General features: G+C 26.1%; 2 protein-coding genes across 7 annotated transcripts; one reads left to right on the forward strand and one right to left on the reverse strand.

Moving 5' to 3' along the window:
• The first annotated feature begins 292 nt into the window (after positions 1–292).
• Positions 293–15,325, forward strand: LOC126906050 (transcriptional protein SWT1-like). Of its 2 annotated transcripts, XM_050686288.1 has the most exons (15): positions 295–557; positions 1,252–1,909; positions 2,783–2,938; positions 3,403–3,633; positions 4,404–4,663; positions 4,749–4,911; positions 4,972–5,210; positions 5,759–5,885; positions 9,095–9,174; positions 11,372–11,588; positions 11,657–11,775; positions 14,341–14,492; positions 14,567–14,719; positions 14,782–14,922; positions 14,996–15,322. In XM_050686288.1, the coding sequence occupies exons 2-15, from the start codon at positions 1,261–1,263 to the stop codon at positions 15,099–15,101; spliced, it is 2,793 nt and encodes a 930-aa protein (XP_050542245.1). In that variant the 5' UTR covers positions 295–557; positions 1,252–1,260; the 3' UTR covers positions 15,102–15,322. The 2 variants fall into 2 exon arrangements, with proteins under 2 accessions (XP_050542246.1, XP_050542245.1); XM_050686289.1 differs by lacking the exon at positions 3,403–3,633 and having other exon boundaries at positions 293–557; positions 14,996–15,325.
• LOC126906052 (uncharacterized) lies at positions 11,892–20,012 on the reverse strand. 5 transcript variants are annotated; one of them, XR_007704170.1, is made up of 7 exons: positions 17,082–17,510; positions 16,861–17,001; positions 16,232–16,496; positions 15,930–16,172; positions 15,767–15,871; positions 13,832–14,047; positions 11,892–12,046 (listed from the first exon to the last, which is right to left on the reverse strand). XR_007704170.1 is itself a non-coding variant. In XM_050686291.1 (6 exons), exons 1-6 carry the CDS (start codon positions 17,106–17,108, stop codon positions 14,025–14,027), a joined length of 804 nt encoding a protein of 267 aa, XP_050542248.1. In that variant the 5' UTR covers positions 17,109–17,510; the 3' UTR covers positions 13,666–14,024. The 5 variants fall into 5 exon arrangements, 4 of the variants coding, with proteins under 4 accessions (XP_050542248.1, XP_050542250.1, XP_050542247.1 ...); XM_050686291.1 differs by lacking the exon at positions 11,892–12,046 and having other exon boundaries at positions 13,666–14,047; XM_050686293.1 differs by lacking the exons at positions 11,892–12,046; positions 13,832–14,047; positions 17,082–17,510 and adding an exon at positions 19,827–20,012 and having other exon boundaries at positions 15,474–15,871.
• Between the last annotated feature and the right edge of the window lie 1,721 nt (positions 20,013–21,733).

The following is a 21,733-nucleotide window of genomic DNA, read 5'->3' on the forward strand; positions in this document are numbered from 1 at the left end:
TAAATACGATCATACTCATACTGAATAAGTAACTTATCTATAAATAGTTATTAACAAACAACTTATAATAGTATGTTAAAAAAACTTTATTTTATGAGATATTCTAGTGAAAAGAAATAATTTAAATTAATAATAATAAAATTTGTCACATTTCAATTAATAAAAAAAAAAATTTTACATGTGAATAAAAAAGCAACTTATCTAATTCGTTAATGGCGCCATTATTTGTATGTAATACTACAGATGAAATTTGATAATTGATAAGAAAATTATTTATCTTTTTATGAAGTAATTTCGATTAAGTTAAGAATTTCTTATACAATAACACTAAATTATCCAAACAAATTAATGATCACCGTAAAAATTCCACAGTATTTCTACTGATTGTTATATTAGTTTTATCTTTTATTTCCCTAAATTGTCAAAGAGAGGCTCAAACTTTTATTTCTTTTTTAATTTTTGTGATAATTATCTAATACCTCAACTTTTTTCTATAAAAATACGTATTTTCAGCATTGTGCAATATATTTTTTCCCTTCTCATTGAGGTTATAATATGTAAGTAGAAAATGTTATGAATTGACGAAGATGTAATATTAAATTAAAACGCAGTTATTAAAATGATAAAAACTTATGAATTATTTAATGATCAATCCTATAATCAAGAAATTAAATAATCAAAATAATGAAAAAACTAATTTATTAATCTCTTTAGGGTGTTAACATTGACCTTTAATCTATTTTTTATAAAAATTGTAATTAGAATAATTCAAAATAATAGAGCCTTAAATTTAAAATTAAATATATAAATGTACATATATATTCTGCAAAAGTATTTTGCTACCAAGTTATTTTTATATATTTTAATAAAATTCATGCAACAAAATATTTTTTTATTCAGTTGAAGTATAGACTGAAAATTGGGACTTATCAATAAACTATTACTTATTCTCTTAGAAACATAGATATAGTTTTATACATAATTATACTATTATAACAGTTATTTAAAAAATAATTGCTTACAAAGAAAAAGAAGAAAAGAGACTTTTTAATTGTATTACACTTTCAATATAGTACCTTTAATAGCGATATCTCGAATTTATGATTTACCTATTTTCCAGAGAAACAATTAACTAATTATAAATTATTCATAAATAATTTAGTTATTATTTTAATGACAATTAAAATAACAATATAGAAGATTTTATTCTAACTTTATTGTAAAATCTAAACTTACTATTTTATTTTTTAGGAATTCACTATGGACAATTGTAAAAATAAACTACAACAATTTTCTCCAAATAATTATTCCCCTTTCTCTATTGAGTTTGGGGATGACTCTCTTGGAAAGACTTTGGATGAACGTATACAAGCAGCCAAAGAAGCAGCATCAAATGGAAAACTTAATCAAAAACATAACTCCAATAATAAATTTATGATGTATAATAAAGTGATGTATAATAATGACTCACTAGAAACAAAAAAAAAACTAGAACAACATTCTAAAACAAAAAATGAGCAAGTTCCTCAATCATTTGATTTTACTAATTATTCAAACTTACATGTAAAATTAAATTCTGTTATAACATCAAAAATATCTGCCAGAGAAAATGGAATTATGCAACGTAGGTTAGAAGCAGTTAAAGCTAAAAAATTATCAAATATATTTTCTTCTGAGTATGATAATATAGCTGACTTGTCAATTAATTCTCATACATCAAAATATCCAAGTTCAATTAACCAATCAAGTATAAAATTTAAAAATGTTATAAAAAATAACACATCTACATCATTTGTTCCAAAAGAACTCTCTACTAAAGTTTTTGTTGAAAAAATTTCATCTAAGCAAGATTTATGTAGTATAAAAAATAAACATTGTAATCGTATAAAACAATCATGTGCAATTCCAGGTAAGTTTACTATATGAAGCTTTATTTAGGATTACTTAAAAGGTTAATCTAAACAAATTTCAGTAATTTTGTAACCATTTCTATTTAAAAAATATAAGATTTTTTTTAACTTTCCTAAATTTTTCCTTTTAACTAAACTAGTATGAAGCTAAGGCATCAATAGCATAATTTTCATGGGGACTTAAGTCTACATAAACACATACATAGCCAACAAATACACTACTTTTCTTACTTTGGGGGAGTAAAATAAAGCAATGTAGTAGGTAGGAGCTCACCTTCAGGTTCAAACTTAAGAAATAAATAAGCTGTAGCCTCCACAGACTAATTTTTTAAGCTATGCCTATAGAGTGCACACCTCGTTACGTTAAGTTATACAGGGCTGCTTAAATAAATAAAAAACTTAAAACACATATATCTCCATACCATTTTGAATGTTCCATTTGCCAATAAAATTACAAACATTTAGATAATATTTTAAAAGGAGACGCTAATTGACCATCACTAAAGGTTAGGAGACTGAGTCCTCTTGTGCCTCTCTTACTTTAAATCCTGATATAAATTTTAATCACAATAAATAATATATAATTTTATACTTTATAAGAAATAAGTTATTTACTGTAAATTTATCAGTTTGAATTCACACCATTATGTTCTTAATAGTATTATTACTAATTAACTGCACTTTTTATTTTATTTGATATTTGTAACTTTGTAGAAATAAACTAAGTTTTACATAATTTTAAACTTTTTAGACCTGATTTTTCATTTTCATTAAAAAGAAAAACTTAGTATTTTGGAATATAATTTTGTAAAGCTATACAAATTAATAAAATTATAATTAATTTTTCTAACAATTTTTTTTATCATATATAGCTTCTTCCGTTCAAAATAGACTCACTAAAGCAAGAAATGAAATATATGCCAAATCAAAACAACAAACAAGTTTAACTGAAACAAAATTTCTTAGTAAACTTAATGCTTCTAAAATAAAAACCATTGACTATTCTGCAACAACAACTTCTACAGAAAGTAATCATTATTTATTATTAAATAGAAAACAATTTTAAATAACAGTATTAAGTATTAAAAATAAATTAAACTAGCTTGTACTGATATATATTTATAATTCATACTCCACTAGAGTTACATACCCACTCCATTTATAAAATCACTTTGTTAAATATTTACTAGTTCTAAAATTGTTATCTAACCTTTTATTATTTTTGTATGAAAATTGCTAAAAACTAGCTACTTTAAAATTTTGGTAAAATTTTAAATTAAAAAAACAAATTTTTATTTTTTATTACTAAAAACAAATAACAAAATATATGATATTAACATAATCTAAGAATGCATAAGTTATTAAAAAAAATTACAACAATATGGCAACTATCAAAAGTTATATAAATTGCCAGTTAAATCTTTCCTTCCTTATATATTTTACCAACAAGTTTTGTCTACTGATTATTTAAATATTTTTTTTTATTACTTAGATAAACAAAAAGATAATTCAGTGCACACTATGAACAAAAATAAAAGAAAAAGATTGAACGACACTCCTCAGATCCCACTTTATTCCAAAATTAAACCAAATTCCATCATTTCCAATGTTAAAAAAACAAATTCTTATAAACATAATATTTCTAATACAATTGATAAACAGTTCATTAATATTCAGGAAAAAACAGCACAGTGTGTAAACACGCAGATCCCTAAAAAATTAGGTAAGCTTATACTTATTTTTCTATCAGAAGTTGTTTTTATTTTCTCATTTAATTCAACCACTATTTATGAACTCTTATTCTTGCACTTCTTACAAAACCATATATTTCCTTTTAATTCAATAATTTATACATCTCTATAATCATCTACCCCCACAAGTAGTGTAGTGTAGTTGAACAATAGACAAAGTTTTTTTTTAATAATTATATTTTTTACTTATGTAGTATTATAAACTAATTTTAATAAAAAAAAACTTATCCAAATCTAATATTATTTATTAAATTAACAAGGAAACAAATATTTAGAAAAAATTTCAGATAATCTAACTAATCTATCTGTTGCAACTTTTTAATTAATTTCTATATCTCTTTCAGAAGATAAGTTCAATGATAACTTTAAATTATTTTACTTAGTTTTTGTTTTAATTCTCATTGATTATGGTTTTTATTAGGATTTACCATAAAGTATCTAGTATCATAAATACTAGATTTATAACTTAAAATGTTAAAACTATAATTAATATTTTCTCTTACATAACCATTTATAAAAGACAAACTTGGTTAAAAATTTGACTTGTTAAACTTTTATGAAATTTAAGTCTTTAATTAAAAAATATATATGTATCTCATTATCAAATAATTTAGTAATAATTTCTAAGTCTTGTAAAATAAATTTGCTTTTATTAATATTTAATTAATGTATGAACATAAATGAACAAATACTTTTAATTTCATGAATTACTTGAGAATTGAAAACAATTTTTTTTCTTTAGAAACTTGTGTGTCAAAGCTACCACTAAATAAATCTGAATCAATTTCAAAGACACCTCAAAATGAATCAAATAATTTTAGTTTTAATGTATTGGGACAATTTTCTGCCCAACAAAGGTTAGAAAATATAAGAAAAGGTTTAAATCCAAGGTTAAAAAATTCCAAATTGTGTAGTGGAAGTACAAGTTTTCAACAAAACAATATCGAATCTGATGATGGAATGGAGTGGGAAGATATAGAAACTGATAATATTATTGAAACTGTATTGATTCATATTTTATTTATACACAACAAACATTTAACAATGTATAAGTTTTTTTTTTAATTTAATAAAATAAATTTTTTAGGTTAATGATTTAAGAAAAACTACTCAGAATTTTGAACCTATGGAATGTACTCCTGATTCAATTATGCACAGTGATAAAATAAATTGTTGTTTAGTTATTGATACTAATATTCTGTTGTCTAATTTAAAGTCATGTATGGATATTATTGATTATTATTCAATAGGTAATGATATTGTAAATATCAATTGTAATTTTAATAATTTTGTGTGTGAAATTTTTTTAGAATTTGGGTATATAACAATTGTTCTTCCTTGGCAAGTTCTTCATGAACTTGATCGTTTGAAAACCAATGATAATGCCTTAGGATATCGTGCAAGAGAAGCTACTCGGTGGTTATTAGAAATGCTTTCTAAAAATCATCCACAGCTTAAAGGACAACCAATGACAAATAAAAAAGATGTGACTGCTGATGATGCTATTTTGAAATGTGCTTTAATAATTAGAGACAGAGTAAATGTGGTGGTAAGTTTTTTCATTGACATATTATATCTGTAATTTCATTATAAACACAAAATATGATCTAAGTATAAGAACTCACTAACAGCTAAATTTAAATGTTTGTTTTTAAATCTTGATTTTATTATGTTAGTGTTATTAAATATAAAAAAAGAGAAATATAATAACTAATAATATTTATAATAATAGTTATAATATTATTAAGACCAAGAGTTTGTTGAACAGTCATGGAATTATATAGTAATATAGAAGTATTTTTCTTTTTAGGGAGGGAAGAAATTTACACTTTTTAGAGTACAGTCATCTTGACCCCTAAACTACAAATTCAGTAACAACACTATACTAAATGTTTAAGCCAATTAATAAAAATTTGTACTAGCTGATAGGATAATTTAACAAAATTCATAAATTATTATATAATTATTGACCCTAGTTATAATTTATGTTATGCTGTGTGTTTGTTTAAAAATAACAAATACATATTATTAAAATTTATCAGTTACTTTCTAAAATATTTTATTACAATAAACAATAAACAATTATAAATTTTTTAGTTTCTCATTACTGATGACAAAATTTTAAGTGTTAAATCAGAAATAAATGGAATATGTGTTAAAAATTCAATTTGGCTTCAAAATATGGTTAAAGCAAAAGAACCTAACAGTTCTAAAGTCTTTCAAGGTTAGTAAATATTATAAAAAAAACTTAATTTACTCAATACATTTGCACTAAATGTATTAAAGTTTAAAAATATATATTCATTATTTTAGTTTAATTTCATATTATTTATGTAAAGTTCTTCTATGTCAATTTTTATGCTACTTCATTTTTAATATATAATTAAGATGGCTAGATTGGAATGGAGTAGACTATTGAAAGAAGAAATTCGAAGGTTAAAAATATTTTTTATGATAACATATTTTATTACTTATTAACATAAATGCCATACATTTTTAAATACTAAAAAAAGTGTAAAATATATAATAAGGCATCTATAGTCTCCTTACTTGGTAACATTTGTTTTTAAATTAATTAAATAAAGATTTTTTTATAATAAAATTAAAAATTAAGAACTTTTAATGAAATTCAAATAAATAGAAGGACATCTAATCACCCTAGGTATAATAATATAATCAGCAGTTTATTCATAATGTTTTAAGCATTACACAATCCTCTCACACTTGAGTTTTTATTGGTGTGTGGTATTTTTTGGTTGCTTTTATAATTCCTGAAATAATCTTTGAATAGTTAAATATATCATAAAATGTTTTATTTTATTTTAAAGATAATTAGTTATATTCCAATATAATTTATATTTAATTAAAGTAATTCAAACAATAAATATTACACTAATCAAAAAATAGAATTTTTGCAGCTATATTTTATTTTCAAAAAATTAGAGATTATAAAATGTACATTTTAATATAAAACAAATTTGCAAATGAAATATTAGAAGTTTTAACTTAATTGGTCTTGTAGTATTTTTAAAAAAAATTATGCTAACGCAAACTAAATCTTTCTTATTTCTTAAAATTAAAATTTAAAATTTATCAAAAATCACTACAAAAATACTTAAATATTAATTATTGTATAGTATATTTCTTACCATTTCTCACAAAACGTTTTGAATTTTGATATACAAATATTATTATGATTATCAAAGTACCTAAGTTTTTTTATTAAAATAGATTAATGCCCTAGTAAATCAAAAGGTTAGAAAACATTAATGTACAATGGCCATTTATTTAGCTGAACATTTTGATAAATCCATATCGACTTTTTTTACATATATAAATAATTAATTTACATTATTTTAATATATAATAAGTAATTTTATATTATATTTATGCTATTAAAAAGATCTGTGGTAGACTAAGTTTTAATATTAAGATTCAAATATTCAAACTTTAAAAATGCAATATACATACATGCTGTTCGAATTAATTATAAATAATAATAAATATAATGAATAATCTCTTCTGAGCTTATAATTAACTCTACTAATAGTTTATATTTCTACATTTTTTTTTCTACTTTTACATATACACTTTTTTATAACATGTCATATATTAACATAACTTAAATTAACAATTTTGGCGTAATAAGATTTCAATTTTCTATCAAATTTTACCTTTTTTTTAAATCTCTTTTAGTGGTAATTAAATAAAAAAATTAAGAATATTTATTAGTCAGTTACTATTTTCATTGGAAGGTTTGAACCACTTAAACCCTCCTCCCATTACCAATGCTTCTAACCCTATGTATAAATAAGGCAATAACTCACTATTATAAACTTTTCATAGGATTAAAAATAATTTTTATTTTATATAAAAATATATGTTTATCAATTTTGATATGTTATTTAATCATGATTTTTTTCCTGATTTTAACCATTATTTTATATTATAAAAACATTTTTAAGAAAGGTCAAATCTTATAATGTCAAAATCAATTGATTTGTGGTACTCTCATATAGCTACTTAAAATATACTAATTTTAGTATTAAATTGAATTATAATATTTTAATCATAAATTATGTTGAAGTTGTTTAATTCTTCGTTATTTGCTGTATTGCATTTTTTTATTACCTCAGGAACATACCTTCAATAAATTTAAAATAAATTATAAAATTTAATTTTTAATCAATCATAAAAAAAATACCATATTTTGATTCGGATTTTTTCAGGAGGCATTTTTTGTAACTGACGTGCTTTTCATCAGTTCAAAGTTCAAGATAATTCACAATTACTGGGTATGTTTGAGTAAATTTGCCAATTCTTAAATCACCTTGTATCTTTTTTATTTAAAGTTTTATTTTTATTTATAAGAATACAACAATTTTTCATTTTGTAAATATTTTTCCTTAGTTATCATATTTCATTTTAATCTGAGCTTTCATAACATATTTTATGGCATAGTTACATAATTTATTCTCAGTCTTATATTATTTCTTGTTTTTTTTTCTATGCTTTTTGCATCTCTTCATTTTGATCGTTGTTTAATAACTATAATTTTTTTTTAACCTTTTATCCAATTTGAATATTTTGACTAATAACATATTGTTATGTAATCTTGTAATGATTCTTATTTAACTTTTTGATGTTTATAATTTTGTGTTTATTTCAATATTATTATTATCTCTTTTAATAGCTTTTTTCATATTTAAGGTTATTTCTTCTTAACTAAAATAAATAATGCTATAAAAAACTATATTTTTTAATGCTTATAAAACATAAAAAGTGAATTGACCTTTATCTTATAAGTTGATACTATTTTTTAATATTTATAAAAATACATCTTTCTTTTTTATGGAATACCTACCATTACCAATGTATTCATTAATTTTATAATAATTACGGTATTTCATAATAAAGATTATATTTGTATTATGTGATAATAGCTCTACAAATAATCTACAATTAATTTTTGTTTTGTTAACATAAGTTAAAATAAAGCATTATCAAAAAGAATATAGAATTTATAATATTGTCAAATAAATATTAATATCTAATTGACTGATATGTATGTATATTGCATTGAACTGTTACTTTTGAGTATTGTTATTCAATATAATATGTATATTTCTATTAATAAATGTTTTAACAAAATATGCTGTGTTTATTTTTAGGTCTTTTTTACTATCATTACATTTTACTAAATAAAAGTTATGAAATTATTATTGAATTCTTAATTCATTTAAAATTTTACTATTGCCAAAGTAAGCAAAAAGTGGGTAAAGAAAATATTTAAAAAAATTGTCTATAAATAAAAAAAACATTGTTTATGTAATAATTATTGTACAAAAAAAAAAAAATTTAATGAGTAGTTTGATTTTTAAACCATTAAGTACATACTTATTTAGTTATTATTATATTAACTTGATTGTTTAGCTGTTGCTATGATGTTTCCAAAAGTTGAAGATAGTTTGTTGGTAAAATTAGGACCCCATTTGGAAAACACATTTGCTAGGGTAAGTTTATCATTAATTTTATATTGATTACTGATGAAACATTAGGTTCATTTGTTAATAAAATACTCAGGTATCCTTTAAACTGAATAAGAAATAAAATTATATTAACAAATGACTTGTCTTTCTTGAGATATCAAGAAAAAATAGAATACTTTTAATGAATTGTATAAACTACAGTCTAATTAAATTTACTACAAATATAGAGTGGTTAACAATTTTCATTATAGAAATAATACTAAAAAAAAAACAGATTTATTATTAAAACAAAATACTATTATATTTTTAAGTAGTTTACATATGATTCCTATAAAATCATTTTGAAATTAATTTCTGTGTTTATTAACAATGGATCCAATCTTGTGTGCATAATTTACACATTTTGTCCATTACCAATTTTTTATATGATTTTAAATGAAATGCCTTTGAAATCTAACCAGTGTAATTTATTAAATTTTTTTATTACAAAAAAAAAAAATAATACTGTAAATTGACTCTCAAATCTATAAAACTATTTTTTATATGAAATCCTGATTTGCTTAACTTTATATTGATTATTATAAATACACAAGCATCATTTTAATTTAAATAACTAATAAATATAGATTAAAACAAATCTAATAAATTTAATAACTGTTATACTGTGGTGAATATGTTCATATGTCCAGTACTTATAGGTTTTTTTCCCTACTTCTGTACATTGTATAAAAATTTCGGCAGTCATTTCTGTAGAACTTAATTTTTCTGATTTGTATATTGGTTATTGTTTATTGATAGTTGTTTTTATATTAATTAATTCTTCTTTGATGTCGATGATTATTATTTTAGATTTTCAAATACTGAATTTATATGTGTCTGTAGTTTTGTAACAACTTCTTTTATTTGTTTGTTTTCATTTACTAGACTTATTTATGCTTTCTACTTCATTTAGGCGGAGCATTATAATACTGATGATATTATCATCCGTAGTAAATTGACTTGATGACTGCTCTATTACTCGGCTTTTTGTTTTCGACATGTTTCTTGTTATCTTGTGATTTTAGATTTCGGGCTGCTTTGAGCACTATTAGGCAACAACTGATGAAATTAACTTTATTTATATTGAATATTACAAATATATGAACACCATTTTAAATTGAATAATACAATAAAAATACTATTTACACATGTACGAATATTAACATCATAATATATGTTCGGTATGTGTATTCTGTGGAGACGTTACTCTACCACAGATGTTGGATGTTCACTGACGCGGAGTCCACGGTTAATAGGATGGCATGGCGACCCGCGTCTTGTCACTGATACTTGATTTGTTGGTGATGATGCGTCAGAGCTTGCTATAATCTCTGCCATGACTGGTCTCAATAGACCGTTTGCGTATGGACTTCGACGTAAGTAATGCAGACCAAGATTCTTCTGATAGTTACTTACATTAGCACCATCACTTTTGTTACAATACATATAAGAACAAGGGGCCCACCGGGAACACGACACAATACATCTATGTAGACGTTAAGATCATAACTCACATAAATGGATCGGGGATAACTGCTGCTGCTAGTTGACAACGTTCTTGACTATAGCGATGACTTCACAGTGACAGTGTATTAAATATCAACGGTGACGATGGTTGCTGAGAGCGGCCACAATGGCGAAAGCGTTGACAGTATTGGATGACGATCGGCACAAGCGATGATGGGCAGTGAACCAAGATTGCGACGATGATGGCGATATAAACAGATGACAGTGAACGGTGGTCAGAAACAGTGGCTTCAGTACTCAAGTCTTCTGTTTGTTCAGTGAATATGCAGAAGCGTGTTGAGTAGTTGAATGAAATGATATCTTCTTTTTGCTCAACATATTTTATGCTTATTCGTTTCTGTTTCACTATAGTAGCTTGAATTCTATTTCTTTATTTTCGTATTTTTTTTTTATTAATCGGTGTCGACCAAACAGACTATAGACGGTCGCATTATACTCCGTTACTAACCATAAAAAAGTGAAAAACTAAAAACCTGCAGTAAACACCTATGTACAGTTAATTCGAATTTAAAAGTTGATTAATGTATATGTTCAAATATTTTAATATACTATCAACTTATCTTAGTGACTTATTAAGTAATATAATTATTACATCTTCGGCAAATTATTTGAAATTAAATTAATTTATATTTAATTTTTTCCTTTTTCTTTTTAGGTTTTAAAATTAGCTGCTAGTAATTATACTGTTCATTCCAATAGCGTAACAAAATCATGGTGGAAAGTATTTTCTTTGAATCCTCCTTTGAGTCTAACTCAAATAATATCCAAGCTAAATACTAACTGGTATATAGTGGCTCCTAAAAATTTATATAATTTTCCTAAATTTCAATTAGTATGGTTGGAAGAATTTATCAAAGACACTTCACAATTATGTAAGTTAAAATTAATAAATTATTTTAATTTTTATCTGATAACTTTATGTTCTATAATTACATTTTAGCTACTAACATGACTGATTCATCTACAGTTTATAATTTTTTGAAATACTGTGCAGAAATAATAAATGCTTTACCATATGAGTATTTTAATATCACAGATGTATTATTAAATGACTTAATGGTAAGTTTATTCTATTTTATCACAAACTGGTATACAATTATTTTATTTTAATAGTATATTAAATATATTAATTTTACTTTCCTCACATATTTCTGTTTTATTAATCCAATGTTGTAACAGCTAATAAAAGAATATATTTTGAATTAAAAAAGTATTACCTTACTAAAAAAAATAATAAACTTGCAATAGTTTACCACTGGAGTATAAAACTGCATGTTGTGAAGTTTGATAAATAGTGCATGTTTTTTAATAATCTATATTTCATTTAAGCCTGTAAAAAATAAAAAATATTTCTTTTTCCTCGCCTTAATCCCAACTACTTGAGGTCAGCCACCCTTATCTTAAAATTCCATTTGACACGATCTCCCACATCATTTACGCTCACATCAGCTGTCCTCAAATCACATTCAATAGCATCCCCCTATCTCTTTTTTGGTCTTCCTCTACCTCTTCTTCCTTCAACATTCATTTCTATTACTGTTCTTATAGTTACCGATTCTTCTCTCCTCATAACATGACTAAACCATCTAAGTCTATTTTCTCTCATCTTATCCACGTTTAACGCTATACCTATACTCCCTCTTATATGCTCGTTCCTTATTCTATCTTGTCTAGTCACTTCACTCATCCATCTAAGCATCACATCATAGCTGGTCCTACTACAGTCTTATAGAATTTACCTTTCAGCCTCATTGGAATTCTCTTATCGCATAACAAACCAGACTCTTCTCGCCACTTCAACCACCCTTACTTAATCCTGTATCTAACATCCTCGTCAATACCACCGCTCTTTTGCACAACTGATCCTAAATACTTATAAGGTTCCATTTTTCCTATCACGTCCTCACTTATTGTCACTGATCTCTTCATTTCCCCTACCTCAAATTCTCCTTTGTCAAACTCGTACTCTATACTCTGTCTTACTCCTACTTATTCCTAATCCCTTTTCTTCAAGATCTGATCTCCACACCTTTAGCCTTATGATAAGTGTATGACCATGGATCATTCCATGTGAAATCACCTAATGTGTGTGCTGATATAGTTCAGAAATGTATGAAATTTATATCATAGACTTCTTAAAAGTCATTGACAACAAAAATAATATATATTTTTTTTTTTATTGTTTTTTTACCAGATAGTGCATTTTTTATAATTANTTTTTTTTATTATTGTTTTTTTACCAGATAGTGCATTTTTTATAATTAAAAACATGAAAAAACAGCCTATGTTCTAGAGCCTATAACTTCACATCCAAATAAGCTATCACTGTGGAACTAGCACTGTTTTACTCATATTAAATAGTACTTCAATTTCATTCTTAAGTTTATAAATTTTGAATTTTTTTGAACATCAAAATTTTGATTTAAATTTTTTTAATTTTGCAGTACTTTTAATAGCAAAATTTGAAGGTCAAACAATTTTTTAATTAAAATTTTTTTTTCTTTTCAGAAACTTTTAGTAATGTTCTTTTAACCCATATCATATTTGAATAAATTTATAATTTTTTTTTTATCGTTTTACGGTCTTGAACATGCAAGGTTTGCTGAAAATAGCCAACTTTATCATCTCATTACACAAAAGTGACTGAACGAATTTTTTTCAAATTTACATAGTACTTTTCTTTAGGCAATTAAAACGTCTGGTGAAAATTTTATGATGGAGAAATAAATTTAACGCTACTTATAGAATTTACAAAATTTACAATTTGCGTATTTTTAATTATAAAAAATGCACTATCTGGTAAAAAAACAATAAAAAAAAAAAAATATATTATTTTTGTTGTCAATGACTTTTAAGAAGTCTATGATATAAATTTCTGAACTATACCAGCACACACATTAGGTGATTACACATGGAATGACCCCCATGTATATTAATAAAAAAAAATAGTTAATATTATTTATATAAATTATTTATTTACTTTTGAAAATAATTAAGAATAAATAAAAGTGTATAATAAGTATCTTATTATATAATAGAACACGGAAAAAACGCTTTTCTGGAAAAATTACTTAGCGTGCTCGAATTTCCAAAAAATTGTTTTCAACAAAAGTACCTTAGTCACCAGACTCCGGGAAAATTATTGGCAAAGGTCGAAAAATTTTTGCCGTTCGCCCACGAGTGTTTTAAAATTTCGACCGTTTTCGAAAACGCAAGCGTTTTACGACTTAAGATTTGTAATTTTCACCAGACTCGCCTAATGACATTCCTGAGATATGATAGAAAAATCAATTCAATCCGTTCATTTTTCACTGTTTTACGAGTTTTTTTTCTGAAATATATTTAAAATTAAATGTTATTTATATATCTATCTATTTAATTTTCAAGTAGATATTCTTAATAAATTATACTAATGGATATCAATAAACAGATACGTATTTTCCTTAATCATTTTTTTTTTATTCTTAAAGTAAATAATTAAATGTAAATGGTTTTAACTTTTTATTTAGTTAAAAATAACTTTTATTTTAAAACAAAAATCTTGCATATCCTTTTACAGAGTCATTGTAGTACATAAAACTAAATTAGATTCAAAATATATTTTAATATGTTTTAAAACCTTAGGTAGCTCGTAAAATACTAAAACAAAAAATTATTGGTTCTTTAACTGAAGAAGAATCATTGTCACTAAGTTTGTCAAAGTTAGAAGTATCTAAGGAAAAAATGAATGTTGAAAATATATTTGACGAAATTTTATTAGGCATTGATAGATATTGGTAAAATACTATATTACATACTTTAGAAAAAATATAGTATCTTATTTAATGTATTATTAATTGTTTTTATATAGTTCTCATGTTTATCAGGCCAATGGACTCGCTCGTAGTTCAATGGAAAAGTCTAAAGATAATATTAATTCTTTGTTTCCTTTAAAACTAATATTAGATTCACAAATCAATGATTTTCGTTATAAAGTGACATCTATTGTTGAAATTATGTTAAAGTAAGTACTTTTTCAAATTAAAATTTGTATTCCTTTCATAAGTATTTTTATAAAAATTTCAGAATCCATGATTTAGATTCAGAAAGTATATTAAATGGCAATGATACTATTGATGAATTTTATAAATCAATAGTTGAATTTAATAAGAACTTTTGTAAATTAAGCAAAGAAAGTATTGTAGACTTTTGTTTAATGAAAGAAAAGTATGTATTATTTCTTATTTTTGAGAAAAATATTATAAAATTTGCTAATGTTCAAATGTTTATTAATTTTCAGAAATTCTTTTATTTATGTACTAGTTTCATTTCAAAATCATTTATCATCTATTAACAATATTTTAAATAGTAAATTATGTAAAGAAAATGTGTATGAAAATAAATAACTACCTTTAAGTCTAATAAGAAGTATGTCTCTTAAGTAGTGATTAAGCATAAAGAGGTAAATTTAAAAATATTTTTCACTTGTTATAAATTATAAAATTATGTTGTTTTTTTTTACTTTTAAACAATTTAAAATATGTTACTGTAACCAATTTTTTAAATTTAAATATTCTAAAAGTTATCTACAACTTGTGTTTATTATTTTAACTATTGGCGCTTTTGTTTTGAAAATATTTGTTAAGTTGACAAATTTATTATGTTTATAATTGTTTAACTTTAGTTAAAAAATAAATTTGGTGATAATCAGTTATTTCAGCTGTTAAATTAATTTACATTTAATATATCACATAGTTAGATTAAAAAGAACTTTAAAATAATGTATTTCCAAGTAGTATTGTAAGTATCCTTTCTTTAAAAGATTTACAAAAAAATTTTAGCTATCAATTTTTATTAATAGAAGAAGCACAGTATAAAATATTCTATGGTGGAGATTCTTAGTTTCATGAAAGCCGTTACTCTCCTAAATATGATTATGTGAATGTTTAAGAAAAAATCATCAATTAAAAACAAAAAAATTAAATTTTTTTGTTTTAATGCTAAACATTTCATATGTATAATGCTTTAAATCCAATTTTTGTTTGTAACCAATTTTGTTCTGAGTATTTACTTTTATCTTCATCATAAACATGAAATGTGTAAGCATGCCTTGATAAAAGAGATTTATTGTGATCGCTCTTATGAACTACTCGACCATGTATCAATATAAGTCCAGCTATAGAAAAAAATAAATGTAGAATACTATACACTTAAATTAATTTTACATAATTTACATTTTTTTAGCGTTAGTGGTATAAAATCAGAGTCATTAAATTTGGGAAAAATTCCTTGAAAAGTTTGTTTTTTTAAATTATCTGCATGATTACACAACATTCTTTGGTACACATGGCTTTTATGAGACCCAGGTATTGCCCATAGACAACCATTTTCTAGTGTTGCATTATCTAATGCAATCCAAAAACCTACTAATGTATCTGGTTCTGTATATAAGAATGTAGAATCTTGGTGTGGAACCACTAAAATTATAAAAAACATGTTAATTGTGATTTATTTTTTTGTAAAAATTTACTTCTACCTTCCCCTCCAATTCCTGGGTTTTTGTAAATGTACATACTTTGAGCAACCACTGGTTGGATTAAACCTAAAGCTCTACATACACTAATCACTTTCTCACTATAAGTATACACTTCAAAAATAGGATTCAATCGATGCAAAGCATGCCCAACTTTATTCAAAGCTAGAGATTGGTCTATCATTAAATCACCGTTGTTGTCCAATGCATCTTTTTCATAAAAGTATCCGATATTGTCACTGCTTTCCATAAAGTATTTATTTGTTTCCTAATATAATAAATACTTATTTTCTGAATTAGTTTAAATCATATATTTATTATTATTACAACACTATACTACAATTCATCACAAAAATAAAAATAATGTGTGAAAAACTTGTCTGTAAAAAATATGTTTTATAATATTATGTTATTTTTGTATTTAATTTGGGCATATAGACCTAAATTAAGAAGACAATTAAGATAGGTCATCAGGGACCATCTCAAGTAAAAATAAAAAAAGTGATGAAGGTAACTCCTGAAATCTTTTATCCTTAATAATCTAACCCTTCCTAGATAAAAAATATTTTATGGTCCCATTAAATTTTGCATTTAATGAACTTATTTTCAAAAAAAAATTTAAAAAGATTTACCTGACTAGCCTGACTGGTCTTAAATACAGTTTTGGCATCTACCGGAACATTCTGTGTTAACTCAATGCCAGCATTTTTCATTTCTTTTACCTCGTTTTCATTAAAGAAGTCGTTAAGAATTACATAACCATCTCTTTCAAACTATAAAAACATGTATGATTAAGTTTATTAGACTATAAAAAAATTGTATTATTAATTTATTCCTACTATAATTTCATTACATTTGATTTCAAGTTTTCTAAATTCATTTTTATGGAAACTTATAAGATTTATTTGATTTTAGTCTCCTAAAATATTTTCTTTAGTATGTAATTTTTTAGATTAGCAAATCAAAAAATATATTTAAAATAATAATTGTTTTAATAATGACATGCTTTTGTATTTTATGATAAACTGTGAACTTTGGATTATTGTTACTTATTCACCGATAAGATAATTGTTACAGGAAACATCATCCGAAACTCGTCCAATTTTATGACGATTCCTGTAACAAATTGAACTGGCCTAACTTAAAATTTATTTTTGAATTTGAATTATGATCATAGACCTCTTGGAGCACTGTTACTAGGTTCCACTTTTGTTCTGTAACGAAAATACTTTTTGCGTCTCGTTATCATAGCTCGTCGGGTAACCATTTTATCTTAAATTGTGTTATTTACAAATCTATTTTCTAATTTTATCGCGTTTGATTATTTTCATAAATAAACAAAATCAACTAAATAGTTGATGACCTATAAATTAATCTCGTAATTCTTTAATTGTAGTGTATGATTTCTCTGCTTTCTATGAAACGTTGAATATTACTTAAAGATTATATAATAAACTAAAATTGTTATAAAATTTAATTTATATATATGGTAATATGCTATATTCAATATAATATATATAGCATTGTTATATATAGTTCTAGCTAATTATATATATTGCTCATTTTATGGTGATGTTATTGTTTTGTACCTTATAAATCCCATAAAAACCCTTTGCCACACTTCGTATAAAAAGTGTAATATGAAAAAATAGTAAAACAATCTACAAAATTCCATATTATGAACTTTTTTAGTTTTGACTATTATTTCATTTTATAAATAAAATATTGATCTCAATGGGGGAGGGTCATGACCTCCCGCTACGCAATTGGATAGTGATGTTAATTACCGTCAGATTTCAATCTATACTTAATTATACTGTATTAAGTCTTACTATTCCAGATCCCAACTTTATTGGAATGTTTTTTTAACACATTAATTGAGCTAACTTTAGACTAAAGTTAGCTTAATAAACTTAATGACTATATTTATTTTTTATATGTTACTTTTCGCTAGTTTTCAGAAGATTATTTACTATTAATAATATGATAATTTTACATATTGTTATATGTAAATTAAATTAAAATATCAATAAACTGAAAGCAAAATAACATATTCAAATTATAGTGATGTCAGTCGATTAAATGTAAAAATGCTCACAGTTATCACAATAATTTTTTTTTTTTTTTTTAAGTACTTGTTTCTTTTCTCTTATACATCGACGTTAATAAATTAATTCAATTTATCCAATTATTTCAAGCAAACTTCTTTGAAATATGGCTCTAATATCATATTTTTTGATCATCACTTTGATTTTTGCAAAAAGGTTTCTATAACATGTTTACCAAATTAAAAAAAATTAAATACGCCCCAAATGAATACATCATTAAACAAACATTATATACAATATATTTTACTATTTTCTCTTTTTGAATTTTCCTGATTTTATTAATTCAATTTTTAATATGTTTTTGTTATAATGATTCTGATGAAATATTTTTCCTGCAAAACACTTATCGTACACTTACTCCTACCAAAATTTAGTGGCCTACTTATAAGTATGACCCAAAAATTCTTAAATGTTGTACGAAGGCGCATGAAGCTCGTAGGGCCCCAGCTATCAAAGCCTAGAGCATAAAAAATGTAATTTAATCAGTAATATATTATTGTTTGGTTTCAAATTCCATTAAAAATACGCTTAAAATAAATTTTATTAACAGAACCATTTAATGACTAAATTTTTTGAAAAATTAATTTTTAAATATAAGCTGTAACTCTAGAAACCTAACGTACATTTGAGGAGGAGATATAGAATTTTTATAACTCCAGGTCGTGTAATATTACATTATCACATATAATATTAACATATAATGTGATGTTATCGTTTGTACATGTATGTCACATATTATGATTGTACAAGATCACCAAAACGGGGTTCCCTTATTTAAAATACAAAATAACCAGCTAATTATGGGATAAAATCTAGTTATTGTACAGATTTTCAAGTAACGCCTACATGCCCATTATAATTAACCAATTAGAATAGAAATCCTAAACTTCCAAGATCACACTAGACATCGCCAATGAGAAAACCACAAGTAAAATCTCATTGGCACCCCGAGGACTGAATCCGGAACTTCGAACGCCGAAACATACATTGCTACCCAAAATGCCTGGATAATAAAAATAAATTTATATGACTAATCTACTAAAAAAAATTGGAAGTCTAAGAAAAATAATTAAATCATAAAAAAATAAATATCTTTAGAAATCATGAGTGTGAAGTGAGCAATTTCTAGCTAGCAATTAAAAATTTTAATAAAAAAACATAAAATTTAACAACATTTCAGTGTTTATTTTAATTTTATTTTTATTAAATAAACGGAATAAGCCCTTTGACACATATATACACTTTATACATATCAGTTATACATTAATTGTACAAATATGATAAATAATAAATTAACAGCTATTTAGTTAATTATAGGCAAAGAAAAAATGAAAGGTCAACGTTGGCATTTGACATTATACGTGTAATAGACTCATTTTTAAGGTAATTAGTGGAGGCGAAAGGAACATAAAAAAGAGAAACAGATCGGGAATGACGTTGAAGAACTCTAAAACAAATTAAAGAAAGCAAATAGGGAGAATCAATATTACCTTGTAATAAACTATTTAGGAACTTAATACCCGAGATCCGTCTACGCTCAGCCAGCGAAACCAGTTCTAGTTGAGAAGCAACTGGTCCATAGTTGTGGGGTTCACAAGGGATATTCAATCTAAAACTAGCATATCTCATAAATTTACGCTGAACCCTTACAAGTCTAAGAGAGTCATTGAGCTCATGCAGATCCCAAATTACGGCACTATACTCAACAATAGGGCAAACAAGTGCACAATAAAGCAACTTGTATGATAGACCTAACCGAAAATCCCTACATAATTGTAGCGAGGTGTAATATATAGAAGTAATAAACACTTTTACGATTTAATAACAACTATACTATATTACAACGAACTAACAAATAACAAATAACAGCGAGAGACGAACTGTATTACAACGAACTAATAAATAACAGCGAGAAACGAAGCGCGTGTAAGACAGAATGCGTAAGTGATTGACTGATCGACTGACTGACTGGAGCGACGATCTTGCCCTTAAATAGTCAGAGGAATCTTCTAGAGGCGGCGTCGGAACTCTCTAGACATTCGACCGCCACACGCTTATGTAGAGCGACGAATCTTCTAGAGGCGGCGGCGGCCGGACATTCTAGAATATTCGACCGCCACACCACCCCCCTACGGAGTGGAGTTAGCTAGGGTCAAAAATGTCCGGGAATCTGACTCGGCGGCCTGAGCGAGTTGTTCGTACTGGCTGTGTTGATGGATCGGTATTAGGCGGTTGTTTCTGTTTGGTCGTATCCGGGGCAGTCGCTGGTGGAGCATGTGCCTGGCTAACGGTTGTGCTTTCGTTCACCATGAGGTAGGCAGGTTTTACTCTATCAATCGTCACCGTAACTGATTGATTTCGAACTTTTATTGTGAACGTTTTGTCATTTCGGGCAATTACTTCGTAGGGACCTTGATATGGCGGTTGAAGTGCTGCTCGGACACCTCCCTCCCTGAGAAATACGTGTGAACAGTCCTTAAGGTCCGCAAAAACAAATGATCGTGGATTTGAGTGGCGAGATGCAGGTACTGGACGAATTTTATTCATAACACTGCGAAGACGATCTAGTAAGCTAGTAGGGTCGTTCGTACTGCTATTATCTTGCTTGTCTGTGAAGAAATCACCAGGAAGATTAAGAGGCTCACCATAAACAAGTTCCGCAGACGTGGCTTTTAAGTCTTCCTTAAACGCAGAACGTATTCCGAGAAGCACGATAGGCAGTGACTCAGTCCACGAGTCTTTTGCGTGGGCCATGATGGCTGCCTTTAGTTGTCGGTGCATTCGTTCGACGAATCCGTTTGCAGCAGGATGCCAACTGGTAGTGGGGCGAAGCGTAAAACCAAAACGTTTTGCTAAAGTTTTTAAAGTAGCTGAAACAAACTGAGTACCACGGTCAGTCGTAACGTATTGAGGTACTCCGAAGCGTGAAATCCAGCAATTGAGGAAACCCTTAGTGACATCATCTGCTGTTATACGTTCGAGTGGATACACCTCCGGCCAACGGGTGAAACGGTCGATTACCGTCAGACAGTACCTAAAGGACTGTGATGGCGGCAATGGACCGATGATATCGACATGAACATGTTTGAATCGGCGTGAAGGTGTTTCAAAGTTTCCCAGTGGGGCTGAGACGTGTCGGCTTATTTTCGATCGCTGACAGTGGACGCAGGCACGTGCCCAGGAACGGCAATCCTTTTTCATTGCTGGCCACACAAATCGTTCTGAAACTAAGTGAGCTGTTGCGCGTGCACCGGGGTGACTAAGGTTGTGTAACTGATCAAATGCGTGACGCCGGAATCGTTGTGGCAAAAATGGTCGTGGGCGTCCCGTTGACGTGTCGCAATAAATATAGGCTGAAGATCCTGGCACTAGTACCTTCTCCAAATGAAGAGATGAA

Source organism: Daktulosphaira vitifoliae, unplaced genomic scaffold, assembly GCF_025091365.1.
Source record: "Daktulosphaira vitifoliae isolate Bord-2020 unplaced genomic scaffold, ASM2509136v1 Scaffold_4, whole genome shotgun sequence".
Lineage (NCBI taxonomy): Eukaryota > Metazoa > Arthropoda > Insecta > Hemiptera > Phylloxeridae > Daktulosphaira > Daktulosphaira vitifoliae.